The following is a 20689-nucleotide window of genomic DNA, read 5'->3' on the forward strand; positions in this document are numbered from 1 at the left end:
AACGGTTTTATGACTATTAATTACTCATAAATAATGCGGGTAGAATCTATAGCCAATCCATTTTTTTCTAGAAAAATGTAATTCTAAACAAACAAAAAATGCTTTAAGACGGAACGCATCCAGTGATAAGTTACGAGATTTCAAGAATCTAATAAATCAGGACAATATCGAAAATGTGGACCAGCTGATACAGAAAATGGGACGACAAGGCAAGAATCGAATCGAGGTGACAATGCCGATATTGACAAGTGTCGAGGCTGCAATGTAGAGACAATGTAGAGAAGGCAATGTCCAGTAGGAGGTAGGTATCAAGCAATATTGACAAGTTTCGAGGAGGCAATGTCCAGTAGGCAATGCCGAGGAGGTAGGTATTAAGCAATATTGACAAGTTTCGAGGAGGCAATGTAGAGAAGGCAATGTCCAGTAGGCAATGCCGAGGAGGTAGGTATTAAGCAATATTGACAAGTTTCGAGGAGGCAATGTAGAGAAGGCAATGTCCAGTAGGAGGTAGGTATCAAGCAATATTGACAAGTTTCGAGGAGGCAATACCGAGGAGGATGAAATCAATCGATATTGACATGTGTCGAGAATGCAATGTCGAGGAGGCATGAAACAATCGATATTAACAACTGTCGGAGAAGCTGTGTCGAAAAGGCAATGCAGAGAAGGCAATGTCCAGTAGGCAATGTCGAGGAGGTAGGTATCAAGCAATATTGGCAAGTTTCGAGGAGGCAATACCGAGGAGGAAGAAATCAATCGATATTGACATGTGTCGACAGTGCAATGTCGAAGAGGCACGAAACAATTGATATTAACAACTGTCGAGGAGGCTGTGTCGAAAAGGCAAGCGATATTGACAAGTGCGAGTAGGCAATGTCGAGCGGGGGCATGTATCAACCGACTTTGACATGATTCGAGGAGGCAAGAATCAACCACAATGAAAGCTGTCAAAATCGTAACAATAAGTCAGTCTATTCGGACATAAAGTGTTGAAACGGCAACATATTAACCCATGTCAAAATCAGATTAAAATTGAAATGACCAAAACAAGTTTAATGCTAAGTGCTTTAAACCTTAATGAAGTTTAGTGTAACAAATGTCAACATAACAACATGTCAGAGTTTTTTTTACATAGTTTTCTTGTATAAATGAACAATAATGAGGTCAATTAACGTGTAACACATGTATAGGAAACAACGAAATGTGCAAATCATTTATCAACAAAAAATGAATGCATGATATTTTTTATTTGTATATTTACAGTAATACCAAAAAGGGAAAACAATCACCAAAACGACAAAAATCCGACATGAACTTCTGTATAAACTACATGAACATGTAAGTATTGTCAATAATCAACTGATGTCGACATGTATTTAAAGAAAACAATTGATTGTGGCTAATATGAAGAAGGCATTGATTTATTTATAATGAAAACTTACTAAAGATGTCATAATCAAGAAATTCCGACATTTTGAAAGAATTTCGCAATCAACAGATTGTGTAGATAATTAGAGAAAAACTACAATTAAATAATTCGAGCGAATACGCGATAGAATTTAGTACACAGAGGTATTTGTATTTAGCTCTTTAAGCTTATTTTAGTTATTCACCAAGACAAAAATACATTTCGACGATTGGATCTAAGTTATGTCTTATACAATCTTAGATATTCAGAAAGAAAACAAGAGGCACCGATGGGAAATCCTTTGAATATATATGATTATACCGCCTACGTTGGTTAGAAAATATCATACGTTTTTTTTCTAAAGAAACAGATAACCTTAGACTGACTTACTATTTGAATTCTCATATTGCGCAATTCCAAAAGTGCAAGGAACTATATTTGTATATTTACATAAACAACTTATTTATTAAAATTTCATGCAATCAGTATAAGGATCATTAACAAAAAAAAAAACAACAAAAATGAAACAAAAAAAATTCATAATTGGCATATATTCTATATTAGAACATATTTCATGGTTTTTCATGTCTTCACCGTTTCAAGATTTTAATGAACACAGAAAGGACATTCTGTAAGGAACTAGTATATGAAAGACTCATCGTATCCTGAATATTGAAAATGTGTTTATTTGTTTTTCTTCATCCGACGCCGTGAATAATCGACCGTCGGTCCACCTAACGGCTGCCCTGGGTATTTAAGCAGTAACTGCAAATGACCGACCACATAGCTCAATCGGTTAGAGCGCGAGACGTGTAATCTCGACATTGTGGGTTCAATATCCGGGCTGGTCAACTAAAATTACTTATCAGACTTTCGGATGAGACTTTAAATAGAGGCCCCGTGTATGGGTGCTTAAACACTGGGCACGATAAAGAACCAGGAGAAGCTTCTGGAATTGGGGCATCTTTCTGTATCTGTAACTGCACTATCCTCCAAAATCTAAAATGACTAAAACTCTTCTGGAGGACTCGCCCATATGGGCGACCGGTGGCGAGTATAAATAAATGCAAATACACACACAAAGACCGACTACATTATTTCTGAATTAGCTATGAGAGACATTTGTCCGAGAACAACTGTCACGGCGAAATTTCACCTCGCCCGGTGATCGAACCCCTTGTTACTTAACCAATGCTCTCCTTGTTTAGCTACGCGGGCGAATAGGATTTTAAAAACAATGTGTTGTATAATAAGAACAATTAAGGGTTTTCAAACACTGTAAAATATGGCTGAATTAAAGCTCCTCTTTTCCTTTTTATCATGTACCATAAGCTAGAGTTTGACACATTAACATCGAAACTTTTACGTGTAACGTACAGCTTTATTTGTGTTGTCAAGTTAATAAATTAAACCCAAGTTAAGTTTTGCATAATTTGTTTTTTGAGGTCCGAGTTATATACAGTCACGCCATTATGTATTGTATACATTGATATATAAGATCCGAAAAATGTATAGTCACTCCATTTGACATCAGTTTATACAACATTTATATTATTTTATTGACAAACAACGACTCGCGTCTGACTGGCAAGGCCCTTTGCATATATTCGTATAAGGTTCGAATATTCCGTTATATATACTAGTAGTCCAAAATCATAAATTATCTATGCATTATATTATCTTCTTAATTTAGACTGGCGCTTTGTGTATTCACTTTATTATTTTTATAGAACGTATTTTAGTATATGATGTCCGATTTACGTGCATTCACTCATTTATGCATTTCATAAGCATTGTTGTTGTTTGGTGGCGACCTTTTATGTCCTTATTTTATTATTATTCCAAATTGATTTAAGAGGTTTTAAAGAAAGGACGTAAAATGAGTGTTGAATTAATGTAAACAACACCGCTGGATATAATAAATAGTGTATTCATTTATTTTGTCAGAGCATGACATGATTTTTATCTTAGAGGTAAACACTTATTATTATCTCCACGAAGAACAAGATTTCATGATAAACATCACGTTGCCACGTGTTGATGTTTGCATATTTACAGTGGTATAAAAATGTTTGTTTATTGTATTATCAATCAAATAATATTTTTAGATAAACGACATTTAAATGGTGTAATATTTCGACATTAAGCACAACGGACGTTGTGGGAAAACATTATAAAAACACTCATGGGGTTGTTATCCTCTTTGTTTTCAATTAATTCGAATACAATTGTATGACAGTATGAGATTAGAAATCATTGACCGAGTTGGTTTTAAAAAGGTTATTGTCTTAAGCTTATATCTTACATAATTTGTGTTCACATGATTGTAACAACAATAAAAAAGATAAACAAATACAAACTAGCAAACAGTATTCGAGAAAAATACATGAAAATAATCATAATATTTAAAGTTATAACACAGAATATTCTAGAGTTTCTATTCAACAACCAATAAAGAAGTGTGAAATTGCCTACATGACATTATCTTTAATAATGTGATATAAATTGCAATAATGTGGTCAGAAAATGTTTAAATTTAGTTTAAGTTAAAAAAAAAAAAGGTTGGACTATTTCCAAACCTTAGTTATTTTAAAGCTAATGAACGGTCCTTGCATTAAACTTAAGAAACAAAATGGTTAAAATATCTTTGTTTTGAAAGTTAAACTTTGACAACAGTTGCAGATGAAAATATATTCAGTCATCCACAATGAAAGGCATTACATAGACAACGCGGCCATTTTCCTTTACAATTAAAAGTATACAGTCCGGAGGGCACCGTATACAATATTTGGGGACAAGGGGACAATAACGCTTCACGTCGTAAAGAAGATAATTGGGCAACGTTAAAACTTGCTATACAACAATCACTATAACAAGTCACACTATTTCATTAAATAACAAGAAGTATCTTTAAAAAAAGATACTCGGCCGAAGTAAAACTGGTTTGCATGCAAATTGATATTTCTAAGTTTTCAATTCAAAAAGAAATGTTAGCAGTGTTTGCATAACAATGACATAATAATTATTTCTTGTAGCGAAGAAAATGTCCATTTTGTAAACATTGAAATTAAATTATAGCATATTTATATGGATGACTTTTTCAAAGTTTGACAACATCTATTTTAGGTGTCTCTTAAACTTGTTTTACGTTTGACTTTATCAATTTTGTAATCTTTTACAAATTAACCAAAAAGCTATAGAACTATCCTCATTATTGTATATTTTCTTTTAAAAACATCCTTTACATTTTGTTTTGTAGTGGCAAAAACTATCCCTTACATTTTATTTTAGAGTTATCCTTAAAATGTTATGGTAAGAACTATCCTTCACATTTTATTTTAGAATGGTAAGGACTATCCTTTACATTTTATTTTAGAATGGTTATAACTGTCCTTTACATTTTTATTTAAGAATGACCAATGACCGATTTCAGTTTGCAATTCTAAAATTACCAATGAAAATTCTTTTTGTATTCAGCCTTTCCCTGTTAATTGTATCGAAAGTCCAACTGATAACAGACGGACTTCGTCCAAAAAACGTATGGAAATGGCATCTTTCTGAAAAATGAATTTATTTATTTTATATATTCATATTGTGTGTATCCCTGTGCATGAGTATCATCTGGACGCTAGAAAAAAATGAATTCTTTGATATTCTGTGAGAAAAATATGAGTTTATGACCATTTAGCATTTTCTAGACTGAAAGAATTTGATATCCCACTTCTCACGAATGCATCGTGTATCTACGGGCATTTCTGGAAAAATAAAATATATACATGTTGGTCCCATTTTTGTTTAAAAGCATGCAGTTTTCATATAACGTTGTTGTTTCATTGGATCTACCCCCTCCTTTCCAGATTTATTAACGGAAACATGTGAGCAAAAAAAATAACATGATATGTGTTTACCAGTGAATCGTAGCAATATTTTAAGGCCTCTCAGACAAAGATTATGTTTATTCGAAAAAACAAACAAACAAAAAAACTTTATTTTGAACAGAACATATAATGCTCTAAAACGTTGTCTATTATTTTATTTAATTACAATTATTACAAATTAGTTATTGTATTGTATTAAATACTATTAATATTATAATTGTATTAAATACAAGTCTTGCATACAAGTCTTAAATACAACTATTTTGTTGTTGTTGTGTTTTGTTTGTTTGTTTGTTTTTTTGTTTTTGTTTTTTTGTCGTCGCATTATGTAGATTCTAGATATGATTGAAATTAACTGATGCTCACAATGTATCATTATTAAAATCCATTTACTTACAAATCTGTCATATCATCTAATTGTTTGCTTTAGATTTGGCTTTATTTTGTTACAGTACTACAGCCAAATATAAGCAGAAAGTTTGAGAAAAAAATCTTACAATGTGTACCTTTCAAGACCTATAATTCAACTTCTACATATAGCAATTATTTCAGATTATTTTATTACTATTACCTTTTAATCACATTTCTACGATCAAATGTGCCACAACCTTCTATATAAGGTCTGAAATGTTTTTTTTTTATCTTGGTTTGACGTTAAAAAAACACAACAAAGGTGCCCATTCCCCCAAGACACTCGTATGCTATGGTCAAGCAAAGCTTGTTTCGATTTTACATAGTTTCCATTGCAGTAAAAAAACAACCACTTAACTAATTGTAATTGCAATAAAAGTATATAACAAGAATGTAGAAAACCTGCCAAATTCCAAAATTGTCAAAATGTGGAAACCTTAAATGCTGACCAACACGGCAGTGCTCTTGTACTGCAATGGTAAATACAAGTTACAGTTCTCACACACCCAAGCACCGTCTCAAGCTAATCTTAGCATTTAAACATGAAAAGACTTTGAGATGAATGAATTATAATTTCAATTTCAGCTCAGTGGTCAAAGTACGCATCTTAACTGAAGCTTATTTTTTTAATTGACTAAGATTTTAGTATTAAATATTATTTAGATAGATGCTTTTTTATGACTTCGTATTGTTAAATATGAAACCTTTGTACTTATCATAATATGCAGACATATTAGTAAACAATTTAGCTTTCATAATATCAGCTGGTCAGATATATGTAACAAAATAACTTCGCTCAAGTTTGTATCAAGATTGTTCCTACATACACGCCTTTATAAAATGAAATACAGAATGAAGTTAATTTCCTTATTTCTAGAACAAGTAGGATCCAATGACGTCATATAAAAAGGAGATAATCTAAATTCTATAAATAGAATACTTATACAAACGTGTTCTAAAATTGGAAATTCTAAAGCTATCTGTCTGATGAGAAAATGTTGTTTTACCATGAAGTTTTCTAATGAATAGAAAAAGAACTAATATTCCAGACTGCTAAATAAAACAAGGCTATTTATATACATTTATAGATATATAGACACTGCAAACTTTTTTCATAAATATTCATTGCTAATGTTGGCAAATGAGGTTCTAATTTTAGCTTCACACAGGTGGCGCCTTTGTAAAATTGTAGTTACCTAGGTTAACAACGTAAAATTATACGTAAGTATAAGAATAACCATGAATAATGATATAACTGTTCACTTCTAAATATATCTTTTATATAATTTTAGAATATATACCATTTGGGAGTAATATAGTTTATAAAAATGTCTGATTAACACAAAATCCTCGAGCTCGTAAATTTTTCAAAATCAAAAATGGCGGAAAAGGAACATAAATAAAAAGATAATAATTAAATCAATAAATACATTAATTTAATTAATTAATAACAATAATAAAAAATAATATTGTGTTTGCCTCATAAATTTGATTTTTTTAAAATATTTATTAATTTTTTATAGAGTTCTGTTAACGGAATACGTGATAAGTTTTGATAGGTTTATTTTCAATATTCCATAAGGCCATATGGCCCATGAGGATATACAATGCATGTAAATGGCAACTTTGCAAGACGGTTTATAGCATAAATGTACAAAACAATTGAAACAGCTGAGGTTTACAAATAATAACATGCCTTCCTAATTAGTATATGGCATCAGATATTCCTACCAAATTCTAATTTTAATTTTAAATAACTATAAAGCTACTTAACTATAAAAGTTTGCTTATGAACGATATATCAATGTGACATTAGAGTGCCATTCCATAAAAAGCGGCAGACAAGCATTTGTGTTCCCTAAACAAAAACGAACAATGGGTGAAACTAAATAAATTTATCAAATATATGAATCAATCTGTTCATGGAATTATAAATTTCTAATACAATCTCAAAATAATTCCAACATTTATTTTTTCAAAAAGTTTGTCATTCAATGAAAAGCAAAAAGTGAATTTATTTAAAAAATATACATAGTAACGACTTTATCTCATTTATGAAACATGAGAAATAGCGAAACATAATATCTCATTGACTAACATAAAATTTCTGCAATATTATTTATTTGTGTTAGAAAATACATTATATTTTCGCTTCAGATTACAATTTATTTTAGAAACAAGACCCTATCATATATTGTCAGTTATGATGGTATTTGCCCGATTTGTCACCAGGATTGGAGAAAGAGGATTAATTACATTTTACTGAAAAAGCCATGTTTGTCATGATCCTTCCTTTGATATTTATTTCGAGAAATAACATGTACAAAAAGCATTTAGTATCAGTATTGATTTTGGACGTTAATTATAGACGGAGTTCGACATTGATATCAATGGCATAGCCGGGACCAATGTTATCTTTTAAGTGTGAGTGCTAATAATGTAGAAAAGGTGAAATAAAGTCAACAGTGACCGCTCGGCCATGGACGCCCCCTTAAATGTCAATCGGATGAATTATATTCTCTTCAATTGATAATAAATATATTCTCATCACATAACATACAAATATATAAAATAGATAATACTACATGCTGTATCAAATGAACTATCCCAGTTACTATGAGGTTTATGTATTTGCCTTCCGTCTATAGCACAAAATGTGTTTATGTCAAATTCTGGCCAGACAAAAACAATTACAAAAGATTAATGTACATATATAAGACTATTTTACAGTATGACGTAATTTGGATAAGAATGTTTCAACAAGTGGCCGATAAAACGCCGAATAAAGATATTTATAACATACCAATTTATCTAAAGTATCATTCGTTTATTTGAACCGTATATGAACAGTCTAAATTAGTCTCAATTAAACCAGCACTGTTATATTGTCATCTTTGCCGTGCAAGATGACCGTGAAGGTTTCCATTTTTGTCTACCTAGCCAGTGTCCTATTTAAGTATATGGCTTTATTTCTGAGAATATGTACAGGGAATATATCCGTGGTTGTCTTAAGTAAGTCGTTTTTATAAGTCAGTCTTAAGAAGTTGTCCATCGTAATTTGTCTATAGTCCGCTGTTCATAGTAAGTTGTGCATAGTAAGTTCTGCATAGTAAATTGTGCATAGTAAGTTGTTCTATAGTAAGTTGTGCATAGTAAGTAGTCTATAGTTTATTGTGCATAGTAAGTTGTTTTTTATAGTAAGTTGTCCATCGTAAGTTATTGTGCATAGTAAGTTGCTATAGTAAGTTGTGAATAGTAAGTTGTCTAAAGTAAGTTGTGCATAGAAAGTACAAAAAGGAATATTATTTTTAACCTATGTCTGTCTGACATTAATGGAAATTAAACTGAACAATTGGACGCTTGTTTTTCAGGGAGAACTTCATTGCCAAAGAATATGTATTGTTAAATATGAAACCTTTGTACTTATCATAATATGCAGACATATATGTAAAAAATTTAGCTTTCATAATATAAGCTGGTCAGATATATGTAACAAAATAACTTCTTAAAATGTTTTATCATGTATACAATATTTATGCCCTTTTTATTGTATTGTGTTCGATGGTATTGTTTTTAACTCTTAAAACTGGAACTGGATTTGTCCTGACTAAGATCCCACTGCACGTCTCTATATCAGCAGAGTGTTATTATTTTATATTATATATCACGAGGACTGGAAAACGAAATATGAAACAACAAAAAGGTCAGAAACTCCAAAAAAAATTAATATACTTTATGTTATAATTGATACGAGTATGTTATACATTATTTTTGTATCTATGAAGGTTTAAATTAATATCTCAGTAATACGAAGGCAGTTCTTATGCAAAAGACAATGACATTATCGTTGCAATCATACAGGGCAGGTCAATTTATGTCATGCGCACCGTGCATTTGACCATTGGAATCATTGATTGCTCTTTCCAATCCATATTATCTTAGTTTACTTATCTAAACTGTGTTATTTCATTTAATAAAACCACCAAGGACGTGGTCGTCTTTTTCACTTTCGGTCTGATGACGCAACACGCTTGCATATGTATTTGTTTTTTTTAAAAATAAAAATGAATGGGCAATTACTTGTGTATAAAAAAGCGGGCGGTGTTGAAATACTTTTTTGGAAGTACAGGCCAGGACCAGCGGGAATTATCATGAGAAGGAAACAGATTAGCACTGACTGACTACAGTAAACCAAATTCGAAATATATCAGAATATTAACAGTATGCAATTTAAAAAAAATAAAAAGAAGCTTGAAAAATAATGCATCAAACGCAGGATAGACTAAATCAATCAATCTAACAGCTATTTACAGCTCTTTTCCGTATGAGACTATGTTTAGGGTTTCCCGTGTTAGATTATATTTGGGGTTTCTGTTTTATAACTAGCATAACTAGAACAAGACAGAAAAATCTTACAAAACAAAAACAATTTGGTTTGATTAAATTGCTCATACGACATATAAATGTGTAAACTGTCTAAGTAACGATAGCGGTATTACAGCATGAAATATAATTATACATGTATTAAAAGAAATGTAACTTTATTCAGAAGTACAAACCATATGTAAAACTAGGCTTAGAACAAAAAGCACCATCCAAACACAAAATCACCTTAAATATTTGTTTGTTCTTCGACATTGCATATTGAATCTACATGAGGATATTAGTTATCCTTAAACCTGTAGTACGTATGATTGTTTGCTTGTTTACGAAGGACTTGACCTTTTTCACTGTTAACAATTCCACTGTTTTTTATCCAAGACTTTAAAAATATGATATAGTATATTACTTACGCAGCCAAAAGTATAGAGTTTGGTCAGATTGCATGGACATTTAAGGCATTCTGACCATATACTGTTGCAATAGGCATGTCAGTTTTACAATAAGCTATCTATAATATATTACTTTTATAAATTTCCTTCCTGTTATATCCTTAAATAATAGTTTTACCTATGAGGCATGTTTAGTGTGGTAATATATGTTATACACATGGTAATATTTTGCTACCGTTATTTACAGATTGATAATAAATGTTATTATTCCAAATTGCGAGGAATCAAGAAAATTAGCAACAATTTCCCCTTAAATAATAAATTTGCATGTACATTCATTTTTTTCTGTTTGTATTTTAACATTTTATCACATTTAACAAGTCCGCCCTCATGTAAGGAATCACAAAATTAGTAATTTACAATTTGAAATAAAATAAAAAATGTATGTCAATGTACGACACGTTAAGACAGGGTAAGTTCATGCTTTTATTCTGAAAACTCAAAGTATCATTCATGGATAAATGCTCTCAAAACATGTATCTCGGGAGAATATGTGTAAATTGCAGATTCGGTTCATAGGAGATGATGAAAAATGCGGCATATGCACCGGTGATTACAATATTCAATTTTGTAAAAAAAAGTGTTTCTAAATTGAATAAAACAATAATGAGATTAAGTATTACCACAAAGTTGAATAAACATGTTTATTTTGTTAGAATGTCATTGTAAGAAATATCATCAAAGTATTTTAAACTTTGTTTCTATTACCCGTATCAGCATTTGAATTTATTTCAAAACGTTAAAACTAATCTATGATATATCTTTCATATTGTCTGTTTAAAGCACACACAAGCACACTCTATTTGTCCGTTTCTTTTACAAATTATTTGAAACAAAGGAAAAGAAAAGAAAACGAGAAATATGTTTTTGTATGAAACTATACATGTAATTCATGTTCAGATTATCAAAACTAATTAAGTAACGTTACAACTTGATATATGATTGACTAAAATACGATTTTTGTTCAAAGAAATAAATTGCTTTGTTTCATTTTTTCTTATAAGCTAATGATGACCTTTTATTTAACCATTTAAAGTAAACATTTAAATACACACATACAAGATATGTTACGTTTGAAATTCTACACACTATAGGTCTACAAAGCCTGAATACATTGTGTCATTAAATGAAAGACCTTTTTAAAAGGAAAGGACCAAATCAACCTCATCAGTAAAAGAGAAAAGAGCTTCCCAAACATAGTTTGTGCATTCCCTTATTCAAATAAGACATATAAAGCAAGACTTATCCTATTTTCACAAATTTCTGCAATACAAATAATTTACCCAAAGATTGTCATAGTCTATTTTTTGAAATATTACCATAAAAAGCGTAACGTGTTTAACTTTTGTGATTGGGGGTGGGGTTGGGGTGGGGGAAAGGGGAGTGAGAGATTGAGAGATGTTGCACTTTCAAATGTTTTATACTTCACAACAGTTGACGTCATGTGCCGAAGAGCAGCCGTACTTCACTTTAGTGTCGCTATATTTTGTTCTGGTCCTCCGGGACCAGAGATTCAGCACGTTAATTTTGAACATTGAATACCGCTTAAGCCGGGAGTGGGGGAAGTGTGGTGATGAACATGAGATACTTGTATATTGCACTCTTTCATTATCTCCCGTTCATGAACATACTCAATCAAAACGATCCTGCAGTTTCCATATAATATTGTATATTTCATTGCTTCCGAGACATCATCTCTTTTCCAGAATTTTATAAAAACACGTTTTTTTAAAAAAAAAATATATATCATGTTGAATGTCTTTACACATATAGCATGATGTTCTTTATTTATATGCTTAAACAAATCAAAGACAACCACAAATAAATACGGCGATTTGTTTGGTTGATCGGTTGGTTGGTTGGTTGGTTTGTTGGTTTTTATGCTGATTTTAACGCAGTTTTTATCATGACTCGGCGGCCTGTCCACCTAACCGGTTTCCTGGATAACTAGCATGTAATTACCTATTTCTCCGCAAGTGAAATACGCAGGTTACTTGTCATATAAAGAATTTAAGATAGCATTATCATATTGTCTGTGTCAAAACATGAAAGTCAGTCCTTGCGACTGGCAGAAAACTTAACAAATGTGTTTGTCTTTAGTTCCTTAATTAAACCTTAACCTGCTTCAATGAAAGTAGTTAGCCTTTGCCTTCAGTATAAAGTCCGGTTAGTTTTGCTTAATCGAACAGTCTTACCAGGCTCAATACCTTTGGCTGACAATCTTTAAATTTTCATGTTGCCATTCCAAACAGAAAACGAACATTTCACAATTTGTTAAGTTAAATAATAATAATAAAATAGTTGAATACATTATGCAACATATTACAAAAAGGACCAGAAGGCTTAAAAGCTATAAATTTTAGGCGTAACTTTTAAACACGTGTTGTGTATTTCAACTACTTGTTGAGTATTATAACTGCATGTGAAAAAGTAAATAAATACAAATACCTACACCTGGTATTTAGCATTCATATTCAGTTTTATAATAACAATTCATAATTTGATAGATATGAGCCACTCAAGGGTTTGTTTTAACTGGAATGATTTAGAATAATATAAAACCTGCATCTTCAAAAATTTTCTTTGGATTAAATTAACTGAACCCCGCTCGCCCATATCTTAAATCGTAAACAATATTTGATTAAAGCTGAAACACCTTTTCATTAAATCTGAAAGTCGAATGCGATGGTCATAAGCAAAAACGCTTGGTTTTTCTATGAAAAAGCCTTTGTTTATCAATTGTTACTTATGAAAATGGATTTCTGTTAAAAAGAAAATCTGTATTTTTTACAGAGAAAACCTTGATCAACCTATTATCAATGAATTTGATCATTATAAACAGTAAATTTATATGATATTATACCGAAAAAAATCTGTAATGTAAGCTTTTTGTTTTATTAAAAGTGTTCGATAAATGTAACAATTAAATGTAAGAAAAGACAATCAGGAATAAAATGAATTTATAAAGGCAATAATGTCATGATGTTGGTAAATGTATAGAATTACAAAGGTTAACCATGGTCTACATCTTCATTATTAACCTGCACATATTTTGCTTTATCACATACATAAAATAGATCTGGCAGACAGAAAATAAGTGTTAAGTGTCGTTTTCTTGTGGAATGGCGTTGCTGACGTAATGACGTTGTGGTTACATGTATGGCTTAAATACGCGGAGGTATATAAAGTAAGGTATCTTTGCAAAAAAATAATTTATTATCTGTATTAATCATCTGTTTTACAGATGCCGGCCTAGCAAAATTTACTTGAACCAAATACAAATACAAGTACATGTATTAAGATAATCTTAAAATAATACTATATCATCATACTTTAATGATAATTTAGACATATTTCAAATATATTTCAAATTGATCCATTTATTTCCTCATACTATTTTGTAATTTATTAAAGTGACATTATACTCATTTTCATTGTCAAGCGGAGCTAAATTGACTATATATTTCAAACGATTGACTGATATAATGGGAAATGACCAACAGTTGATGTTGGAAAATGTTAAGGATAAAATATCAGTCTGCCTAAAATATAAAAGACTGCTCCACGTATTTTATAAATTGAACGTTACAGGTAAACCCAGATGAATTTTTTTACAGTTAAATCCTTGGGCCACATAATTTATTTATCGTTCATGCGAAGTAAATTATAAAATTAAAAGGAAGTATGATAAACTGTAAACCTTATTTGACTTTCACCTATTCACTCACTATGTACCCTTGGATGGGCATAATATTACTTTAAGTTGGCTTGCATAAACCTGAGTAAAAATGTTATCATTGGGACTCGAACCTAAGCTGTAGTTTCTTACATAACGTTAGTCATACATGATTAAAATAAAACTTGAGAAACGCTGTCTTTTAGAAGATTGGTACTATTATATTCATTTTGGCAATCTAAGATACAAGTTGGTATGACTCAAAGAAAAGCACACTGTTTTAACAAGAAAATAGTTTCGACAATAATACAATAGTAAAAACAAAACTATTAGTAACACTTAAAGTTTGTTTGACTGGAACTTGTTTAATTAGGAATAATGATACCAGACATAAGTTTTTAACATCACAAACCAAAGAATATTTATAAACATGATAACTTTTGTAGTCTTTTTTCATGATTCATGATAAAAAGGAAACAACAGAAATTATTACAACAGTTTGACGAAGTGTTGAGCGTATTTTTTCGAGCGCTACACACCATGCTACACCCGATGTTGTAAGTATCATAATTATATCACTATTCATGGAAATACTTATTTTGATATCATTTGCTGGTACTTTATGTACAGTGTGAAGCGACCCCACATACATTAAGCAAACCTTTAGCACAATTTATTAAACCTGGATCAAAGGCCGACATCCGTGGTAAGAATAATACAAAGTACAAAGTATGCTTGAATTATTTATTTCTTTAAACATTACAAATATTTTTTAAATTTAGGTTATCCAAGGAAAATAGTGTATCTATAATCATTATAAATTTCAAACAATTTCATATATTACCCTTCAAAACTTTAACCACATTTAAAAAAAAAAGAATGTAATTTATCATCGTCATCATCATCATTATCGTTATTATTATCATTATTAATTATTATTATTATCATTATTATCATCATCATTATTATTATTATTATTATTATATCTTTATTACATATTATTACATCATCATTACTAATATAATCATGGTCATCAGTATTATTATCATTAATATCATCATCATCATCATCATCATCATTAATATTATTATTATTGTTATAATTATTATTATTATTATATCTTTATTACTTATTATTACATCATCATTACTAATATAATCATGGTCATCAGTATTATTATCATCATCATCATCAATATTATCATCATCATCATCATCATCATCATCATCATCATCATCAATATTATTATTATTATTATTATTATTATTATTATATCTCTATTACTTATAATTACAACATCATTACTAATATAATCATGGTCATCAGTATCATCATCATCATCATCATCATCATCATCATCATCATCATTATCATTATCATCATCATCATTAATATTATTATTATTATATTTTTATTATTATTATTATTATTTTTATTATTATCATTATTATTATCATGTTCTTCATTATCACAAGTTAACTATCAATACCAATTTCATTATCATAAAAAAATTCATCATTATCATCATCATAACCACAATTATCATTTCTGATCTCATTATCTTCATCCTAATCGTTATCATTTTTATCCTTATCATGGTTATTATCTTTGTTGTAGTCGTTATCACAATTTTTATTATCACTTTTATAATTATAAATATATTTATCCATTTTACAATAATCATTTTGGTAATTTTTGATTATCACGAATTCAGAGTGATCTTACAAGCTTCAAAGAAATGGCTTATAAGAATTTTAACTTTAACTAAGTTATAACTTTTTTGTCAATGTCCCTGGATAAAGTAATCCTTATGCATTACTCACATTCATTCTTATCTCATTAACATTTATAAGAAGTGGGATATAGATGTGTTTCTATTGAAAATTAATTCTCCCATTCGATATACACCTGCTCTCAACCTCTTAACATGTAATTTAAAAAAATAAGATTTATAAAGAAAGTGTAACTTTTTCAAATCATATACAGAACAATAAAAATAAAACCTGAATATTTGAAACAAAACATCAAATTCTAGAATCAATAAGATAGCGTTGCTTTTTTCCAAATAATATCAATTAATAAATATATCAAAATATAATAAGATAGTCAATACAAATAATAATTCTATTAAGAAAATGTAGTTTTTTTTTATCTAATTGTATTATATATTAATATGCAACAATAAATACATTAAAAAATCAAGTGGTATCAACATTTACTAGTTCTAGTCATAGAACAAACATTTATTTACTCGATATTTTTTTTTTAAATATTTTCAAATACAAAAATAAAATTCAACAAATACATAACAAACATTTGCAACTTCTTTCTTTATTATTCGATTGCTATTGTTGTATAATAAAACATGTCCGTTATTTTATGTCAGAGTTATAAGATTAAATAATAATTTAATACAATAGATTGCATAATTTTAAAAGGTAATATTTAACAGTATGATTGGAATTATTCTTAAGATTATACCAAATATATCACAATTACTAATTGTTATTATTGATTATTTAATAAATTTTAACTATAAATGAATATGGTGAAAGTTTTAATGTCTTACGTTTTTCTAATCAATGCAATGCATGCTTATTTGCAAACACTGAAAGTGCAAACAAAAATTAAAAAAAAGTGCAGTCATTTTTCATGATATAAAATATGATTTACCTTTCAATTCGAGAAGCTCATCTCCTCCCGTAGCCATCCTTCTACACTCGTCTGCAACAATTGCAAAATTCCTGACTATTTGAATTCAATGGTGTCATTAAATGAATATCCAATCGTCTGTATTTACCGGTATATTGCAATTATTTATAAGCCGGGCGAAGCCTTAGCTTAAATTTCACATTAAAGCATTAGTAAGGCTCTTGCATTTTCCCGCCCTTTGTGCATAAATCAAGAGGCACTAGTTTGACGTTTCGAAATGTCATGCTTTAACATAGTCTGACATACCAAACGTATATTTCTTCTTTAAGATGTAAATTATACACGTGCTTTTGCGGATTAACCTCTCGCAATGACGTCATTCGATTCCGGAGAGCTTGGCTGCCAAGCGACCTGTTGACGGATTTTCCAATACTACAAAACCATCGTATGCGTACTATTATTTGTAAAATATACAAACCATACTAAACTTTCTCATAAAATTCTACTCACCGAATAATCGAATTATTTGAAACAAAATATATAATTTGTCATTACCAAAACGATGCATTTTGCTCGTTCCGCCCACGCATTGTTATGTGTTTCATTCACTCAAAATGAATTGATATTGCAGAAAAAAATGAATGGAGAATCTCTCTGATGTCAATAGAATTGGAGTAATACGAGCTAATCGATCTCGCGAGCGTTCCGTGATGTCATCACCCGTAGACTGCAGACGACAATGGCTGGGTGCTCTGACGAAAGCTTTCAGTTCTTCTAACGAATTAACATTTTTTTCAGAACTCGTTCAAAGGTTGTTTATTGCGTCATCAAGTTTGTGCTTTTGCCTATTTTTTTTGTTTAATGTGCAAAAACATGACCTATTTTAGAAAAGTGAAATGATTCAAGTTTTCGTTGATATTTTATTGGTTTTGCTATGTTGCTATTTTTATAACGTTCCAGTGAAATATGTAATGTTTAATAGATCGAGGAACAACGTTTCCGCAAGCAGACGTCATTATATAAATAGTTTTATATCGATCATAAGAGAGTGTGCTTTCCATAAAACAAAGTTTCACCTTAATTTGAGCCGCGTCATGACAAAACCAACATAGTGGGTTTGCGACCAGCATGGATCCAGACCAGCCTGCGCCTCCGCGCAGTCAGATCAGGATCCATGCTGTTCGCTTTCAAACCCTATAACTGATAGCGACCAGCATGGATCCTGATCAGACTGCGCGGATTTGTTCGAACATATACACATATACTCTGTTTATCCATGTAAGAGTAAGGTGATATTTTTGTTTTCATTCCGTTAAGAATGTTATTGGTTTTTTGATGTATATTTGTTTGAAATAAATGTTTTGAACTATGGAACACTGTGATTTCTGTTTCCCTACAGTAGTCATGATATTTGTTTTTTTTATTGTTGTAGTTTTTTTTTTAAATCAAACATGAGTCAATATTCGTAAACAAAGAACTCTTGTTTCTGTCATAGATTATGCTGTTTATTATACTTTATTGTTAAATCATATTAAATGTTACAATAGGTGTACCATATGTTCCTTGTGACGTTTTTCTTTTCTAACAGTAAGTCTTCACATAGCAGACCTCTAAGAAACCATTCTAAATTAATTGTTTTTTTCTTCTATTCTATTCAAGAAAGTGCGATGAAATTATATTTATCAATATCTTTCAAAATGATAGAATCGTTATTTGTCATCCAAACATAACAAATTGTGTGCTAGTTTGCCTATAATATGCTGCATTTCTAAAAAGAAAAAAAAGTAATAATTTAGGAAATAAGTTTGGGACAATTTGAGTTCGGTAAATTAATTTTGTCCTGTTCCGGAAACATTTTAAAATTACAAACAAGTTATCAGAAAGATAGTTGTATCACATGCAAGTCTGTGTATCTGAAACTGTAGAAACATAACATTTAAAGGGAAGAAACTAGAATGTTCTACAAAATATCGAGTCTTGCAAGATTTACCCCGTAAATAAGTTACGTAATATCTATTTTTAACTTTATAGTAAAATTTCCTTATTTCAAATTAATACAAAGATTCCGAAGAACACTATCTATTAGCCAGCTTGGTTGCGCTTTTTTCGGATATATTTTAAGATTTTGCAATAGGTATCGCGTTTATATTAGTATTGTTTTCATGCATCTGAACTAGAATTTTGGGTTAACATGTGATAATCGAAAGGTTCCTAACATATGATCTTCTAACATACATGTATTTGAACACGTTAAGAAGCAAATTTACAATGAAAATATTATGTATATTTATAACAAAATTGCATATATAATTGTCACAATTTTACACAGACTCTTTGAGACGGTGCTTACGGAGAGAGTTTCTAAAAAAGCTTTTCAAGCTTCCTACTCAATACGTGCAATTTATTATTTGTCAATTACCATGTAAATGAAATGTTCATTAATAAAATATTGTTTAAACTTAACACGTTTGTATTATTTTTATAATAGAAGAGACGTTCAGTATTGTTTGATGCTTTATCGTGAGAATGCATGCCCTGGACATAAATACGTCCAAAATTAAAACTCTTATAATTAGCTTATGTAAGCAGATAAAAGTCTAAGGTCTCTTGTGAAAACCACATTTTAATAATTGAGCCGTGTCATGACAAAACCAACATAATGGGTTTGCGACCAGCATGGATCCAGACCAGCCTGCGCATCCGCGCAGTCTGATCAGGATCCATGCTGTTCGCTATCAGTTTCTCTACTTGTAATAGACTTGGTAAGCGAACAGCATGGATCCTGATCAGACTGCGCCGATGCGCAGGCTGGTCTGGATCCATGCTGTTCGCAAACCCATTATGTTGGTTTTGTCATGACATGTCTCATATGATTATTATAAACTATATTAGCACTAATATGACAAAAACGTATTATTAGAACTTCGATAATTACCGTCTTGACTTTAAATAAATGGAAATAATTGTCTTTCCAAGAAGAATTTCAAAGAAACTCGAATGATGATCTAAATATAATTCAGGTCAAGCTACCTTTAGTCCTAATTCTTATCTGAATTACATTGTTTTTTTTCTTAGTGCAATTATCTTAAGAGGACATGTTGAAAAGGGCAATTAACTGATTTTTTAATACAACGGTAGAAGGCTTTGTTTTGAAAATCAGAACGCTATGCATATGGTAATTATACTTTTAACAGACGTATTGTGTAATTTTTTTTCTTTGATATTAAACGAACGATTAAACGACCGGAAGTTAAAGATTTAAACATCTGAAAGGGAAACAACTGTTTTACCAGGTATCGTAATATAAAACAGTTTGCCTAAATTTTAGAATTCATACAAAGAAGTATAACAATCCAGTCTGAAATACTTTGTTGTGAAATATTTGTTAATGTTATTTTATGTACACTTTATTGAATAAATAAAGTTTAAACTAAGTATAACATTTGTAACTGACAACTTATGCTCCAATTTATAGTTTTATCTTCATTTCTGCTGGAAGCTTGCTTTTGCTTATTCTATTCTTAACACACTCAAATAAATCGGACCCACAATCATTTCAATTTTCTCCTGTGCGTCCTTTATTTTTCCTTTTTCACTATTCCAAATTTTTGTCATGAAGCAAATCATAATTTCATTATATTGGTTATTAATTTTTCATTATTTTTTAAATAAAATGCCTTTCTCTCAAACATTCGTATGTAACACTTTATGTAATGTTAGATTAAATTGATTGTAATTGACAGATACTCGTATGTTAGTAAAGTTTTTCGAGAACTGTTTAAATTAAAATTCTTTCAGATTTTTATAGTTTTAATCAAAACAAAACTAAACG

At 30.2% G+C, this 20689-nt stretch overlaps 1 protein-coding gene across 2 annotated transcripts in view; it reads right to left on the reverse strand.

Moving 5' to 3' along the window:
- LOC132714591 (insulin-like growth factor 2 mRNA-binding protein 2) overlaps positions 1 to 16930 on the reverse strand; it is a 95471-nt gene extending 78541 nt beyond the window's left edge. For both annotated transcript variants that reach the window (XM_060697480.1, XM_060697479.1), the window contains exon 1: positions 16879 to 16930. In XM_060697480.1, the coding sequence (XP_060553463.1) occupies positions 16879 to 16915 (37 nt within the window). In that variant the 5' untranslated portion in view covers positions 16916 to 16930. The remainder of the gene's footprint in view (positions 1 to 16878) is intronic.
- Positions 16931 to 20689: the final 3759 nt, after the last annotated feature.

This window comes from Ruditapes philippinarum, unplaced genomic scaffold (assembly GCF_026571515.1).
Source record: "Ruditapes philippinarum isolate M1 unplaced genomic scaffold, ASM2657151v2 ctg2797_1_1_1_1, whole genome shotgun sequence".
In the NCBI taxonomy this organism is placed as follows: Eukaryota; Metazoa; Mollusca; class Bivalvia; order Venerida; family Veneridae; genus Ruditapes; species Ruditapes philippinarum.